Here is a 15,604-nt window from a genome sequence, read left to right as displayed (position 1 = left end):
CGGTACGAAAGAACCCGCTGCCTGAGGCACGAATATAGTAGTATATCAGTGAATTTTTTCATGGAAAAAATACTCAGAAATAGGTTAGCATTTTCCTTAGTGGATTTTCCACAGCACAGACCTACTGGGTGCTAGACGGCCACACTTATCACTGCACAACGGTGGCTCCAGAAATACAGTGTTGGACTGTTTTTACTGTTTAATCAGTATTAATATTACATTAACAGTACTCACCCGTATTTTATAACAATTTACATTTCATTGACCTTTTTCTTTAAAAAAACACGAGCAAATAAAATATGTAATTAAAAAAAGCTATGAATATTTTTGAGATAACAGCGAAAGAACTTTATAACATGCCACATTTCATTAAACTGGAGTCAGTGTTTTTATAAAGTCTTTGCGAAACGCTTACAATCGTTTGACTACTGAGGAATAAATGTAAATATGTACATATGTATACTCGTATACAAAGTGCTTGTTTAGTGTTCTATGAAGTATTTAAAAAGACTAAAATTAAATTATTTGTTAACAAGTAAAGAAGTATCAGTCTGCTTTGTCGATTAAAGCTCAACAGTATTTCGAAGATATTGTGCCCACCAGTTATTTCAGTTGGTTTCCGAATAATTTGCCCACGAAAAAACATAATCACCCTTATTACGGTTGGCGTAGTCGTAGACGTTCAAGTGACGTAGGCGTAGTCGTAAGTTACATTTTTTATGTGATGAAAAATGATATAAAACGACAATTTTTGACTTTTATAGCATGTTATATCCTTAAAAAATCGAAAGAAATACATTCGCAATTCCCAGAACGGATTTCTCGTTTTAAATATAACATTTATTTATTTTTTATTTTTTTTGATACGACAAATCGGTATTAATACGACAAATGGGTATTACGTACGGCGTTGAAATACGAGGAAAGAGTCGCGACCGATTTTGTAAACGACAGCATATAAAAATAGAAACAAATCATTTTCAAAAGAATTTTTGGCAATGATTATTAAAATATATTGGAAAATAACTATAATAAATACAAACTTTACTACTTTTATTCAAAGATAAATTTCGTGCTTTTATCAGATGACAAACTTTCTCTTAAAAATCTGTTAAGAGTCCTCATATTTATGCAATGCATATTTCTTAGTTTTTGTTCAAGAGATGATTTCAAACAAATTGTTTTACAATTAAAAAATATATGTATATATTTTTTATTTTGTATGAGAAAAAAATTGTCGTTGTCGTAAATGTTACGTGGTACCAAAAAATATCCCTAAGACAACGACTACGCCAACGACCGCAAAAACGTCTACGCCGAACACTTATTTTGATTGTAAAAACTGTAGGGTTAGTTCTTCTTCTGAATTAATAGTTTAAAAATTATCTACTAATAATTCTATTAATTTTTGTTACCAAAAGAATTCTTTAAAAATTAAAATTTTGGTTTTTTTTTTGCACAAATACATACATAATACCAATTAGACGTTACGACACGTCACTTTTGCAATTTTGAATACGGCAACGCCAACCGTAATAAGGGTGAATATCGCTGTAAACAGGACCACAAGGAGTGCCTTTGGTAAAAATTTCCAAAGGATGCTCAAACAGACCTTAAATATTGAATTTTTGGAAAAAAAAACTTATGGGTCTATCTTGTATTGCCACTAAACTTGAGTTGCGTTGTCAGTTGTCTGCGCGACTGAGACGAAATGTTGTACCATTAATGTCAACTCAACTGGGTGGTCGATAAACATGTTATCGATCAGTGTTTTTTCAAACTTGTGTCCTCTATTCTCAAAAAAAAAAAAAAAAAAACATTTTAAAAATAATTGCGCTTTGGATAACTCTTTTGTGTATTCTGGACAATATTTTAATATTTTGGCTGAGTTTTCGAGCAAATTTGGAAAACAACCCAAGATTGGAATATAACCTGCCCATTGAATCTTCAGATCGTCAAGTTTTATTTGCTGTCCCAAAAAATGATAAGTTCGGTGGAATTATTTTTTGATGATGAAGAAAATGTACAGGACATTGCATCTATTAGAAGAAATTTGAGGGACAAGTCGAATCCATTGGAATTGCCATCTGCACTGTTAGCTGATGATCATGTGGAAAGATCTGTATAATCAGTAAATTATTTCAAAATACGCCTTAAATATTTTCGATTGCCAAAGGATGCCGCAGTTTACGTTGTGGAAACGTTAAAGGATGACTTCAAAGTAAGTTACAGATCAACAGCAATACCCCCACTTTTAAAAGTGTGCGCAGCGTTGCGATTCTTGGAGGAGGGAAGTTTCCAAAAGTCCCATGGCAATGATTTCAACAATTGCATGGCTCAATCTACATTGTCGAAAGTATGGAAGAAAGTTGTCCACTTGATAGAGGACAAATTGTGCCAAAATTGGATCGTTTCGAAGTTGACAGAGGAGGAAAAAAGGCAAAATAAAAACCATTTTTATTCAAAAACGAAAACCCCTGGTGTAGTTGGCTATATAGATGGAGGATGTTCGTCATTTGTACTTAAACTGAACCTACTGTATTTGTCACCAAATTCATTTGCAAAAGATTTGCTGCTGTCCGCTCCAAAGGCGATAAATTCACTTATTGTGATGGACCACAACCAGTGTCGATGAAGTTTATTTTATTTTGAGGCATTTTCTTTTTCAACTTTGCTTTAAAGTGAATCCAGACTCTGCCACTCTTCGTACGTTCGTGTTGGAGGTTCATGGCTGTTTAAACTGTCCGAAATGGACCTCCACGCTTCATCCGATGTGACTTTGGTTTCACCAAAACTCCCGAACTCCTCGGGCTAAGTTTGGATTTTCACTCAGTTTATCAATTAATATTTTTTTATTAATATTAATAATAAAACTGCTGCTTTGTCGTTATTTTCACCATATTGATACACAAAATTAATTAATGATGCAAAGAATCAATAATTGTTAATAAAATGTTTATTTTTCCTTCTATTTTACTTCTTGTTTCTTCGAAAATGTTCACTGCAACTGAAAATTTGTGGTTGCTGAAAAACAGCCGCTTCGTCAACTGAGATTCGCAACTTCAGTTGAGAGTTGCCATACGTGGATCAATTTTGACAACTGGCAACGCCACTCAACGATAATTGTTATCGAAGATCGACCCCTTATTTTATATTTTGGGGTCGATTATCAAAAATACTTTATGTATGGCAACCTTCAACTGAAGTTGCGAATCTCAGTTGACGAACCGGCTATTTTTAGCAACCAGTTTTTATTCAGTTGCAGTGAATATTTTCGAAGAAATAAGTAAAATAAAAAGGAAAGAAACATTTTTTTTAACAATTGTTGATTATTTACATGATTAATTAATTTTGTGTATAAAAAATATGGTGAAAATAACAATAAAATAACAGTTTGAAATATTAATTGATAAATTCAGTGTAAATCCAATGTCCATCTATACAGCCGACAACACCAGGGAATTTCGTTTTTGAATAAAAAAGATTTTTGTTTTGTCTTTTTTACTCCTCCGACAATTTCGAAACAAATTTGGCACAATTTGTCCTCTATCAAGTGGGCAAATTCCTTGAATGCGTTCGACAATATAGATTGAGCAATGCAATTGTTGTAATCATTGTCATGGGACTTTTGGAAACTTCCCTCCGCAAAAAATCTCAACGCAGCGCAAACTTTTAAAAGTGGGGGTATTGCTGTTGATCTGTAACTTACTTTGAAGTCATCCTTTAACGTTTCCACAATGTAAACTACGGCATCCTTTTCAATCGAAGAAAATACTCCTTAAACCTAAAAGATTTTACTGATTATACAGATCTTTCCATGAGCTTCAACTTACAGTGCAGATGGCAATTCCAATGGATCCGAACTTGTCCCTCAAATTTCTTCTAATAGATGTCATGTCCTGTACATTTTCTTCATCATCAAAAAAAATTCCACTGAACTTATCATTTTAAAATAGTTTTTTTTTGCGAATTGTGCCTTTTGTATTAATATAGAGTTCACAAGTTTGAAAAAACACTGATCGATAGCACGTTTATCGACAACTCAGTTGGGTTGATATCAATAATACAACATTTCATCTCAGTTGTGCTGACAATTGACAACCCAACTCAAGTTTAGTGGCAATGCATAATCGACCCCTTTATATAGTAGTAGAGTATATTTTATAGAGTATGCCACAAAAAACATTTCAAGTCGATCGGAAAATTGGCTGAGATATGCGCTTTGGATGGGAATAAATTATTCAGGGCAATCATGAATATTTCCCTCAGAATTTCCAGCACGGATAATAATTTTAAAAAGTGAAATTCTTTTAAAATCAATTTTTTAAAACATTGAAAACTACTAGAATCACTTAATTATGGAATATTCTCGCCGAGTCCACAAAAATATTCCCTTTTGGACATAAATATGGAAATAATAAATTGTGAATTTGGGAAAAGCGAACAAATTCCGCACGGAATTTTTATTCATGATTTCGCTGATTGTGTTTTGTATATAGTATAGAAACTAAAGACAGTTCACTATTTTTAATGTATATATTTTAAAATTCTTAATTTCTTAATCCATTCGTTTTCGTGCTATCGTAGGCACCGAAAAACGCGTTTAAAATGGTTTCGCAGGTAGCCATTTATCACAAAATTATGCAATTTTTTTTTCAACAACAAAAATTCCAAAGGTAGTGCTCTTTCAGAAATATTAGTAATTTCCTTAAAAAAAAACAAGTAAGAAAGTATCAGTCAGCTGTGCTGACGGAGATATACCCTCAGCATATGACCAAAATATAAGCAAACAAATGTGTTCAGCCCGATCATGAATATCGATTCCCCGTGTGTTTTCTCACCCTCTCCTTTAAGTTACAGCGGCAGAGAAACAAAACTCATGGGGAGTTTACATTCATCATCCCGCTGATTGATTTTGTATCACGAGTTTGCTTCAAAATACGTGGAATCTGTATATACCGTAATGTTAGGCGGAGCTATACCAAATTATTGACATATAGTACAACGATTGTTTAGTAAGCAACCTAAACTAAATTTGGAAGAAATGTTTGAAAAAGTTTAAGAGCTATATTGCACATTAGCAGTTTTTTAATATGCAACGGCAGGGTTTTTGGAGCTTTTGAGTAATTATCTCACTTTTCCCAAATTTTGTGTGGGAGGTACGCGAAGCACGGGACCGATATATTCCATATTCCACCCTGATACATGACTGGATGAAATAATACGTTATGCAAAGTTTGGATTTGGATTGGTTAAACTTCACTTTTTCCCAATTTTGTGTGGAAGTACCCGAAGAAGTGGACCGATATAGTCTATAGTCCAATCTGATACATATCTGGATGAAATAATACGAGGTATAAAGTTTGAACCAATCAGAAACTCCCTGTGAGAGTTATTTTGCGGATTTGTCATTTCAGTTGGTACCGTGTGTGTTTATTAGAGCTTTTAGGCTATTATCTTAGGACTTGCCCGCGAAAATAATTGTAACATCGTAAAGGGGGTCGCAAGGACAACCTGCTGAAAAAAATGTGTAGTGTATATACCCTCGTTAGCCTAAAGGCTGAGGGTATAAACAAAGTAATAGAAAGGAGCTTTTTTGGCTTGCACAACTAGGGATAACCCCTTAAACTAATGGGTCGATTCCGTATTGCGACGTGAGTCATGTCGCGCCGTCAATCGTCTCTGCGACAAAATTTAAAAATTGTGGCCGTGTTTTTTCAGGAATTATAGACTTGACCCTTAAAACACTTGTACCGTCATAATGGTGGTAGTAAATACAATTTGTTGCAAAACATAAATAAAAGCGATTCGAGATCAGTAGTGGGATTCATTCTCTAATGCATTTTTTGTTACCGACAAAAATCGGTAAAATTAAAATGCTTATAATTTCGGTAATTAACGAAATCTGTCGGTAATTTAGCAACCAAAATAAAGTTGTCCCTAAGTCTTACCGATAGCAAAAGTGTTGCCAACTTTTATTCATAATTTTGCGTTTTAATATTACCGATTTTTGTCGGTAACCAATAAATGCGTTAGAGAATCCCACTGCAGGTATTTCATTTGCACACATTTTCGTTTCGACATACAGAAACGGGCTGTTAAACTTTACTTTTCGGAAAAATGTTGTGGAAGTACCCGAAGGATTGGTCCGATATAGTCCATATTCGAACCTGATCTATGTGTGGTAGAAATATTACGATGTGCAAAGTATGGGCCAATTCTGACACTGCCTTCGTGAGTTATTGTCCGCGCTATTTTAGTGAAAAGTTTTGAACTTTTGTGGGGGAGGTACCCGAAAGATTGGACCGATAAGGCCCATCTTCGAACATAAAGTTTGGACAAAATATTACGAAGGTCAAAGTTAGGACCCAATCGGTTGATCCGTTAGTTATCGTGCGCTCCAGCCATACAGACAAAATATTACGAAGATCAAAGTTAGGACCCAATCGGTTGATCCGTTAGTTATCGTGCGCTCCAGCCATACAGACGGACGGACATTGCTAAATCGTCTTCAAATTGTCTAAAACGTATTCCGCCCAAACATACTTGGGATCAAAAACCATTATTTGCCAATATGAAAGTGTATATACACTCGTTAGCCTAAACGATGAGGGTATAATAATTATATTCTCATTGATTGCGTTAATAAAGTCCTGGGTGCCAGTTGTGTGGGATTCACTGGACAGTCGAAAAGTAGATGTCTTCCTGAAACCGTGTTGATAGTCTGCAAGTGGCAGTTGTTTGGTTAATGCAGATCAGTAGTGCGATTCTCTAACACATTTTTTGAGTTACCGACAAAAATCGTTAAAATTAAAAGGCTTATAAATTCGGTAATTAAAGAAATTTTTCGGTAAGTTAGCGACCAAAAGAAAGTAGTCGTAAAGTTTTACCGACAGCAACAGTGTTGTCAACTTTTATTTGAACTTTTCGTTCATAATTTAGTGTTTTAATTTTACCGACATTTGTCGGTAACTCAAAAATGAGTTAGAGAATCGCACTACAGAGAAGTAATTTTTCGAGATCTTAAACGACCGGTAACAATTTCCGAGATTGGCCGGTTTATTCTATGTGTGTCTGGGATCAGTGCACTAACATTTGCATTCGAAAAACCAAAAGTTCTAGGACAGTGAAGCCATTCCACAGCCCAGCAAAATTTTCGATGCCAAAGATGCCATTCAATCATGGGTGCAAGTGATCTGGCATGTCATCTTTTTAGCATCTTCATCGATGAATTTTATATGAGCGTGGACCCCAAAAGATGCTATTCATTTTTGGATCCAAAGCATGTCATTTACACCAATGCTTTGACATGTCATTTTCACTAATGCTTTGGCATGTCATTTTCACCAACCCTTTGCAATGACATTATCATTACGACGACAGTTTTAACAACGTTGGTTGTGATTTCGAGTCTCCGACAATATCAAGCCTATTGCAAATAATTAATTTTATATATTTAAAAAAATGTGTATAAATAAAAACACAAAATTCAACTCTATTGGATCGATGGAATGGGTTCAAGTGCTGATGAAAAGATCGGATTTTCACGACTTCCTTTACATGGGTTCAAATGCTGATGAAAAGATCGGATCTTTCACGAATCCCTTTGCATTGGTTCAAATGCTAATGAAAAGATCGGATCTTTCACGACTTCGTTTGAACCAATGCAAAAGATGTCATGAAATCACGTCATCGCATGGAACCCCTTCCTTCAAATTTTGCTGGGAGTCGATATGTCTGAAGAGCTGCTCAACTAACAGCGAAACCAGGTCACATAATTTGGTGACTGTGTGGGTTCGAGTCCTTGGCTTTCCTTTTTCACTTGCAAAAAAATGTCGAGAAAATTAATAAAAATAAATTTTGATTTTGGTGCCCGGACATAACTCCCACGGATATAACTGCCCAAAATTCGTTGGGAGTTATGTCCGTGAAGCAAAGCGGACAAAAAAATCGCGTACATAACTCCCAACGATTTTTTTCTTAATTTATAAATTATTTCTTCGCTTAATTTTGAAATTTATAGTTATACATTCTTTTCTTTTAGAGTAGAAGTTAGAATGTAAGCGGAATTATACATTAAGTGACAACCAATACCGAAGTATACACAAAATCCTCCTGAATTCATAAAATTATTTAAAAACGAAATTATGCCCGAAATTATGTAAGAAGCAGTTAGGAGAAGTTTTAAATTGTAAAAAAAATCGCGCTATTTTTTCAAAAATATTTTCCTTTTTCAGAAAGTATTTGAATATTTTTACAAAAACTTTTTATTTTCTTAAATTGTGAAAATATTTTTGTAAAAAATCCGGCGATTTTTTTCAAAAATATTTTCGCCTGCGGCGCTTTTCTTTATTCAGAAAGTATTTGAATATTTTTACAAAAACTTTTTATTTTCTTAAATTGTAAAAATATTTTTGATTTTTTTAAATAATATTTTCGCCTGCGGCGCTTTTCTTTTTCCAGAAAGTATTTCAATATTTTTGGAAAAACTTTTTATCTTCTTAAATTGTGAAAATATATTTATAACAAATCGCACGATTGTTTTTTTCAGAAAGTATTTGCGAATTTTAACAACAACTTTTTATTTTCCTGTAGGCAGCATTTTTCGTTTAAAATAGGTTTGAAGGCAAATTTTGAATATAGTTCGATTTGAGATGGCTACTACTTATTTTGTACTTAATTTTCTTAAAAATTTTAAATCAATTGTAAATTATTTTGTGAAATGAAAAATGTATATGAACTTAAAGTTAATTTTTAATTTCTTTCTTATACATTTGAAATAAAAATTCTATTTAAATAAAAATCACTTCAATTTTAAAAACGGACATAACTCCCATTGGGACTTATGTCCGCTAAGGGGGGTCGGACATAGCTCCCAAAAAATTTGGGAGTTATGTCCGCAAACCAAGGCGGAAATAACTCCCAAAATCGTTTTGGGAGTTATGTCCTTTGGGAGTTATGTCACTGCACCGTTGTTTTTGTGTAAGGAATTATGCCGTTACATGACAATCTGGCAAATGAAAATTATCCAAGAATCTTTAAAACTTTGATAAATAAAAATATTTACTGTTCAGGGTGAAACAAAATCATATTAATATTAGTAACGAATTGATAAGAATGCATTCGATATCTTGTTATCAAAAATGTGCTTGTATCATGATTTGTATGTATAAATAGACATTGAATATGTGTTGACTTTGAATTATCGCAGAAAATTAAAAAGTTTGAGGTTATGTAAGCTTGTAAAGTCTCGGCAACGTTCGGCAATGGAAGTGAACAATCCCACGGCAGCGGGTTCTTTCGTACCGGTTTGACCCGAAACCAAAAGTGTTTCGGCCAGCGGCATCTTATGCTGCTACAACAACAACATGGAAGTGAAAGTTGAAGTTGGTTCACTGACTCATGCCGAATGCAGAAAATTTTATGGACGTTGCTTAAATTTGATCGAGAAGAATTACCAAACTTTTTTCAGGTTACCATATATTTAAAATTATATTTACTTTTTTAAAGTCAGATCAGAAACTCGTAGCAAGTAATGTTAGCCAATTTGGAGTCTGTAGCATTCTGCTATTTTTACAAAAATACATATATAGAAATCTTTTTTAAATATCTCCAGTTACATTAAAATTATGTCACATCATATTATCGGATTTTGATGGTAAGGGCAATAATTTGAAGGCACATTAACATTAAAAGTAAAAAGAAACACAATAAAACAGGTGCTATGATTAGCGCACTTCGATGACTTCAATTCTGTGGACAAATAACAGACTTTTCAGTTTTTGTCACCAAAGGGTTAAGGCACGTGTTAAGTATTTGGCCCATAAAGGGTTAATTTTGTTACGTTACGTTTGTCATGTTTACGTTACCGTACCTTTTGCGAGGAACATGAAACGTTTTATTTGAGGCTTAAGAATACGGGGAATTATTTTCCACTGGCTTAACAGTGATCTACTTTTCAGATTATTTGATCCTCTTTGCCCCTTTCTGACTATGACTGTTTTTTTATACCCTTCACCATAGTATGGAGAGTATATAAAGTTTGTTTTTCCGTTTGTAACGAATTGAAATAATAATTTGTGACCCTATAGAGTATATACATTCTAGATCAGGTTAAAATTCTGATGCGATAAATGCATGCCAGTCCATCCGTCCGTCTGTTGTAATCACGCCCCATATAACGGTACCGTCCGATTTCAAGTATTTTTACGTTTTTAGTCACATTTTCAGATCAAAAATTTTGGGTTCCTAGTGACCAAAAATGATCGACATAGGTCCATGTTTTAGTAATGCTACCATATAACGGTTTCTCCCGATTTTCGGTATTTTCAGGATTTTAGCTACAATTTTTAACCGAATTAGCTGTAATTTGACATTTGAAGTTATCTGTGGTCACGAAACTTCTTCATTTAAAGTCTTCATTTAAACGGCGCCTCCAGATTTTCGGGATTTTGAGGGTATTAGCTACATTGTTTGACGGATCTGCAGGTATTTTGACTTTTAAGGTTCCCCGCAGTTACAAAACTTTTCCACCAAAGATTGTCAAGATATTGCCCCCATAAAGGTACCACCTAACATAGTTTTTAGATTAGATTAGGGTATACGTGGTCGAAAAGTTGTTGCACCTAAAATTGTGGACAGAAACTAATTATTCCATTTAAGTTAAGAATATTTTATGGTATAAAAAGTTCGGCGCGGCCGAATTTAAGGACTTTTTACTTGTTAATAATAATTAAATTCGGTAATACTGCATGCGGACATCATATCTAGGGTATTTGCTATATTTATACCCTACACCACTATGTAACGCATCGAAATAATGGTCGTACATATATGTATATACCAAAATGAATGTCTCGACGAGCTGAGTCGATCTAGCTATGTGTTTCCGTCCGTCCGTCCGTCTGTCCATCTAAACCTTGTCATCACACTACAGGTCGCAATTTTGACTGGATCGTCACGAAATGTTGGGTGTTAATGGGGGTCCCATAGTGGAAAACCCCTATTAATTTTGGTAATGGTCGAATATTATTCAGGGGTCGGAATGTGAAAAAAACTTATTTGGAGAAAAGGACAACGTTTTATTTCAAAGTAAATATCTCTCTTCTGTAAGAGGTATATCGAAAGCAAAAGCTGGCAAGGAAAGTAGAAAATATCACCTTTACAACGACGTGAAGTAGGTTGTCATAGGTGGTCAAACAACAGAGATATCACAATAGTCGGTAATGCATCGCTTTTTCAATTTTTTGAGCAATCACACTACAGGTCGGTAATTTGATCGGATCCTCACGAAATTTTGGGGTTTGATGGGGGTCTCACAGAGAAAGAAGCCTATTGATGGTTGGCGTACATCCCACTTTTCCATTTTTTATTTGAGTTGTACTGACGATGCACTTAAATGCGTTTCAACAAAATTGACCTGTTTTAATGAAGACATTCAGCTATCCCAATTTTAATATTTTGAATTTTACCAGGCAAAAGCTTATGCACATGGGTAGTGGTGTAGGGTATCACATAGTCGGCCACAACCCGACTATAGCCTTGGCTCACTTGTTTTCTTATCCGAAGATATGTATAGCATTTCCAATTAAATGAAACCTTTTCCAAATTGAATGAAACTTTTTCCAAATTGAATGAAACCTTTTCCAAATTAAATGAATGAAAAAAGCCAGACTATTTATTTGCATGTTTTGCTTCCCACGGTGCTCTTGAATCAAATTTAAACGGAAGGTGTTTACACCTGGGAAGTTTTTGCGGATTCTGAAACTACAATGTTCATAGATGAGAAAAATCAAAAATCAAAAAACAAAAAAAATTGCCGGAGTGCTTTTTAAATAAATCCCGATTCAAGTTGACATTTTTAGGGGTTGTTTATTTTTTCACGATTTTGCTTAGAAACCGCAAGTCCTATCAAAATAAAACTGAAGAAAATGTTGTAGCTATGAAAATTCTCCACAAGATTGACCTTTACGGTATTTTCGTAGGTTTTACCGTTGTTGAGATATTGGAGTTCAAATTGGGACAATGCACTCACTGACTGTATCGCCCCCATATAAAACAATGTCATGAAGGGTGCGCCTTAACTAACTTTTAATGAAAATCGCTTACACAGGCGTAGATTTTGTGAATTCTGAAACAGCAATGTTCATAGATGAGAAAAATCCAAAAACAAGAAAAAATCGCTGTAGGGATTTTTAAATAAATCGCGGTCAAAATTCATATTTTTAGGTGTTTTTTTAGATTTTCACGATTTTGCTTGGAAACCACAAGTCCAATCAAAATGGAGCTAAAGAAAATGTTGTAGCTGTGAAAATTCTCTACAGGATTGACGTTTATGATTTGTTCCTCAGGCTGTACCATTTTTGAGAAAAAGAAGCTCAGTTTACATTTTTAGGTTTTTTTTTTGTTAGGGTTTCGCGATTTTGTTTGAATACGGCAAGTCTTATCGGCATGGGACCTGAGAAAATCTTATAGCTGTGAAAATTCTCTACAAGACTGGCTTATGTAATTTTTCCTAGGTTGTACCATTTTTTTAGATATATAAGTTGAAGTTGGGAAATTGCAGTCATGACATTGTTTTATAAGGAGACGATACAGAATTGAATTGAATTTGAATTGTCCCAATTTCAATTTCAACTTCTATATCTCAAAAGTTGTAAAACCTACGAAAATATCATTAAGGTTAATCTTGTAGAGAATTTTGATAGCTATAAAATTTTCTTTATTCCTATTTTGATAGGACTTGTGGTTTACAAGCAAAATCGCAAAAACCTAAACAACCACTAAAAATGTCAACTTCAATCGCGATTTATTTAAAAAGCGCTCCGGCGATTTTTTGGTTTTTTGATTTTTCTCATCATTGTTGTTTCAGAATCCCCAAAAACTTCCCAGGTGTAAGCACATTCCATTCAAGTTTTATTCAAGAGCACCGTGTTCCTTGAACTTAAACATTTCATAATTTTTGGACATCAATTAAGGTTATAGCGAAATAATCCTAAAGAGAGAATTTAGGTTTAAAAAATGCCTAATAATAACAGGGGCTAATTGTATTACCTTATAGCCCGTTTAGACTAGTCATTTTAAATCGACTCGATTTCTAAATCCAACTTTCAAATCCTAGTTGTTTAGACTAGTCTAAAATGATATAAGATCCCAGTCAGCTGATCTTTGTTTACGTACACATACGCGAATTTGCAAAAAAATTGTTTGAAAATTAAAAATGGAATGGAATACTGCAAAAAATAATCTGAAAAATTGCTATTAAATATGTTGCTTACAATTTATATTAAATTAAAGCTACATCCATTTTACTTTTATTTAATATTTTTTCTATTTTTCCGCTTCTGTTTGTTTTTGTGTGTTTGTGTTTACAGTTATTTGAAAAATGTAAATAATAGGGTTATGACATTTTTACAACCTCACATCCCTGTGTCATATTTTGATGAGCTTTTGCATAAGATTAGATAAAATCTTAATTGCAAGGTGATTCGATGGAAAGAAAGCTCAAGCACAAAAAGCTTTAAAATTTTTATAGATGAGCTTTTTGGAAAAATGTTTGGAGTCACTTTAAGCACATAAATAACTCAAAACAATCGTTAAAGCCACACGACATATCCAGAATGACATAAGCTTTTGTTTCTCACCAATTTTATCGTCATATTTTTACATATATATAATTTTATATCATATATAGCTTTATTCCATGTATCACATAAATTGAAAGTGCTTTGTGCGGGACCTTTTTCAATATTTAACTGGAATAAAAATTATTTTAGTCATTAATAGGCAAAATGTCACTTATTCGTGCAACGGGAAAAAAATTTTTGAAGCAAATTTTTAATAGGCGAAAGTTCATTCACTCCCGCTAAAGGAAATCATTTTTGAGAAAAAAGGTCAAAAAGTCATAACCCTAGTAAATAAACGACACATGAACACAGTTGCCAATATTGGTACAGACTGCAATAGTTGCATTTTTAGGAGCAAAAAGCAGTGTTGTATATCAAAATATTTCGATTTAACATTTGATTTAAAACAAATCAAGTTTTGAGTTGATTTAATTTTGTATGGTAAATCAGGGTGGATTTGGGTGGATTAAACACTTAAATCGAGATAATGCCCTTAATCATCGTATAAGGGTACAGTCTAAACGGGCTATTATGAAGTCGTTCACGATTTGCTGCTTAGGGAATTCTCAATTTGAATTCTCTTTCCCATTATTTCGCTATAACCTTAATTGATGCCCAAAAATTATAAAATGTTTAAGTCAAAGGAAGCAAAACATGCAGCGAGTTACACTTTTATGTCATTACTTAAGATGAGAATTTAAGTAAATTTTTTTTTAAACCCAAAAAACCCCTGCTTTTTTTTTTTCTTTCAATAAAAATAAAGGTTTCATTCAATTTGGAAAAGGTTTCATTTAATTTGGAAATGCTATATATGTTATTTTCCAATAATTCCAGATAAACTAAATTCGAAATGGCCAAACTAATTTTGTATACGAACCCTCTTCCCCTCTGCCCCTTCCAGGGCAGTTATTTACTTAGCTAAATATCTTGGTTTGGAACTTGAATTCAAGTAAGTATGCTTTTAATATTATACTCAATGCTAAATATACATTTATTTAAACAAGTATTTGTTTTTTTTTTCTTCAGGGTAATTAATCTGGACACCCATGAAACTCTAAAACCGGAATTTAGAAAATTAAATCCACAACATGCCGTTCCCACGTTAGTCGATGGCAATCACGTTATTTATGATTCACACGCCATATGTGCCTATTTGGTAGATAAATATGCCCCAAATGACAAGTTATATCCAAAAGATTTAGTCCGAAGAGCACTGGTGAATGCCCGGCTACATTTCGATTCTTGTGATATATTTTCTCCAATGCGTTTTATGTATGTACAAATTTTATATGGCGATTTGCAAACTATACCCATTGAGGTAGTCAGTAGCTTAGAAAAATCATGGGATATATTAGAAGATATTTTAAAAGATAATCGTTATCTTTGTGGTGAAGATATGACAATTGCTGATATCTGTTGTCTAGCCACAATATCTGCCGTAGTTGAGAATGCTCCCATTGACGAGAACAAATTTCCAAAATTATGCGATTGGCTAAAGAGGATGTGTTCGATGCCATTTTATTGTGACGATGGAGCGGAAAAGTTGCAAAAGAAAATTCGTAAAAGACTTGAAGAGAATCGTAATAAAGAACACTTGTAATTGATTTTTAATTAACAAATAAAAGTAAGGATCTTCAATGTTTCATATACACTTGTATATTAGGGTGATGACTTTAAGTTGGAATAATGAATACTGTTGGAGTATAGGATTGAGGTAGTTTTGGAAAGTACTAAACAGTAGTAAATTTGGTACAATTTTGGTGAATAGATAGAGGTGGAATCCTGAAATTTGGAGTTAAGAATACTGTTGAAGTGTAGTATTGAGATATGGAGTTGGTCTTGGAAAATTCGTACTTATGTGTATTAAATTTAGTACTATTTTGATTTGAAATATGGAAATAAGATTACTGTTGGAGTATAGGATTGAGGTAGTTTTGGAAATTCATACTTATTGCGTATGTACTAAATTGTACTAATAT

At 33.6% G+C, this 15,604-nt stretch overlaps 1 protein-coding gene across 1 annotated transcript; it reads left to right on the top strand.

Annotated features, from left to right (window-relative positions):
- Positions 1-14,494: 14,494 nt before the first annotated feature.
- LOC141386710 (glutathione S-transferase 1-like) lies at positions 14,495-15,282 on the top strand (the record flags this gene model as incomplete). Its single annotated transcript, XM_073955628.1, has 2 exons — positions 14,495-14,574; positions 14,652-15,282. Coding segments are annotated over 2 exons (654 nt in total), but the record flags the coding sequence as incomplete, so codon positions are not given.
- Between the last annotated feature and the right edge of the window lie 322 nt (positions 15,283-15,604).

The sequence above is a fragment of the Musca autumnalis genome, unplaced genomic scaffold (assembly GCF_047663935.1).
Source record: "Musca autumnalis isolate F117 unplaced genomic scaffold, ASM4766393v1 scaffold_5, whole genome shotgun sequence".
In the NCBI taxonomy this organism is placed as follows: Eukaryota; Metazoa; Arthropoda; class Insecta; order Diptera; family Muscidae; genus Musca; species Musca autumnalis.
This window is presented reverse-complemented; position numbering and strand designations above follow the sequence as displayed.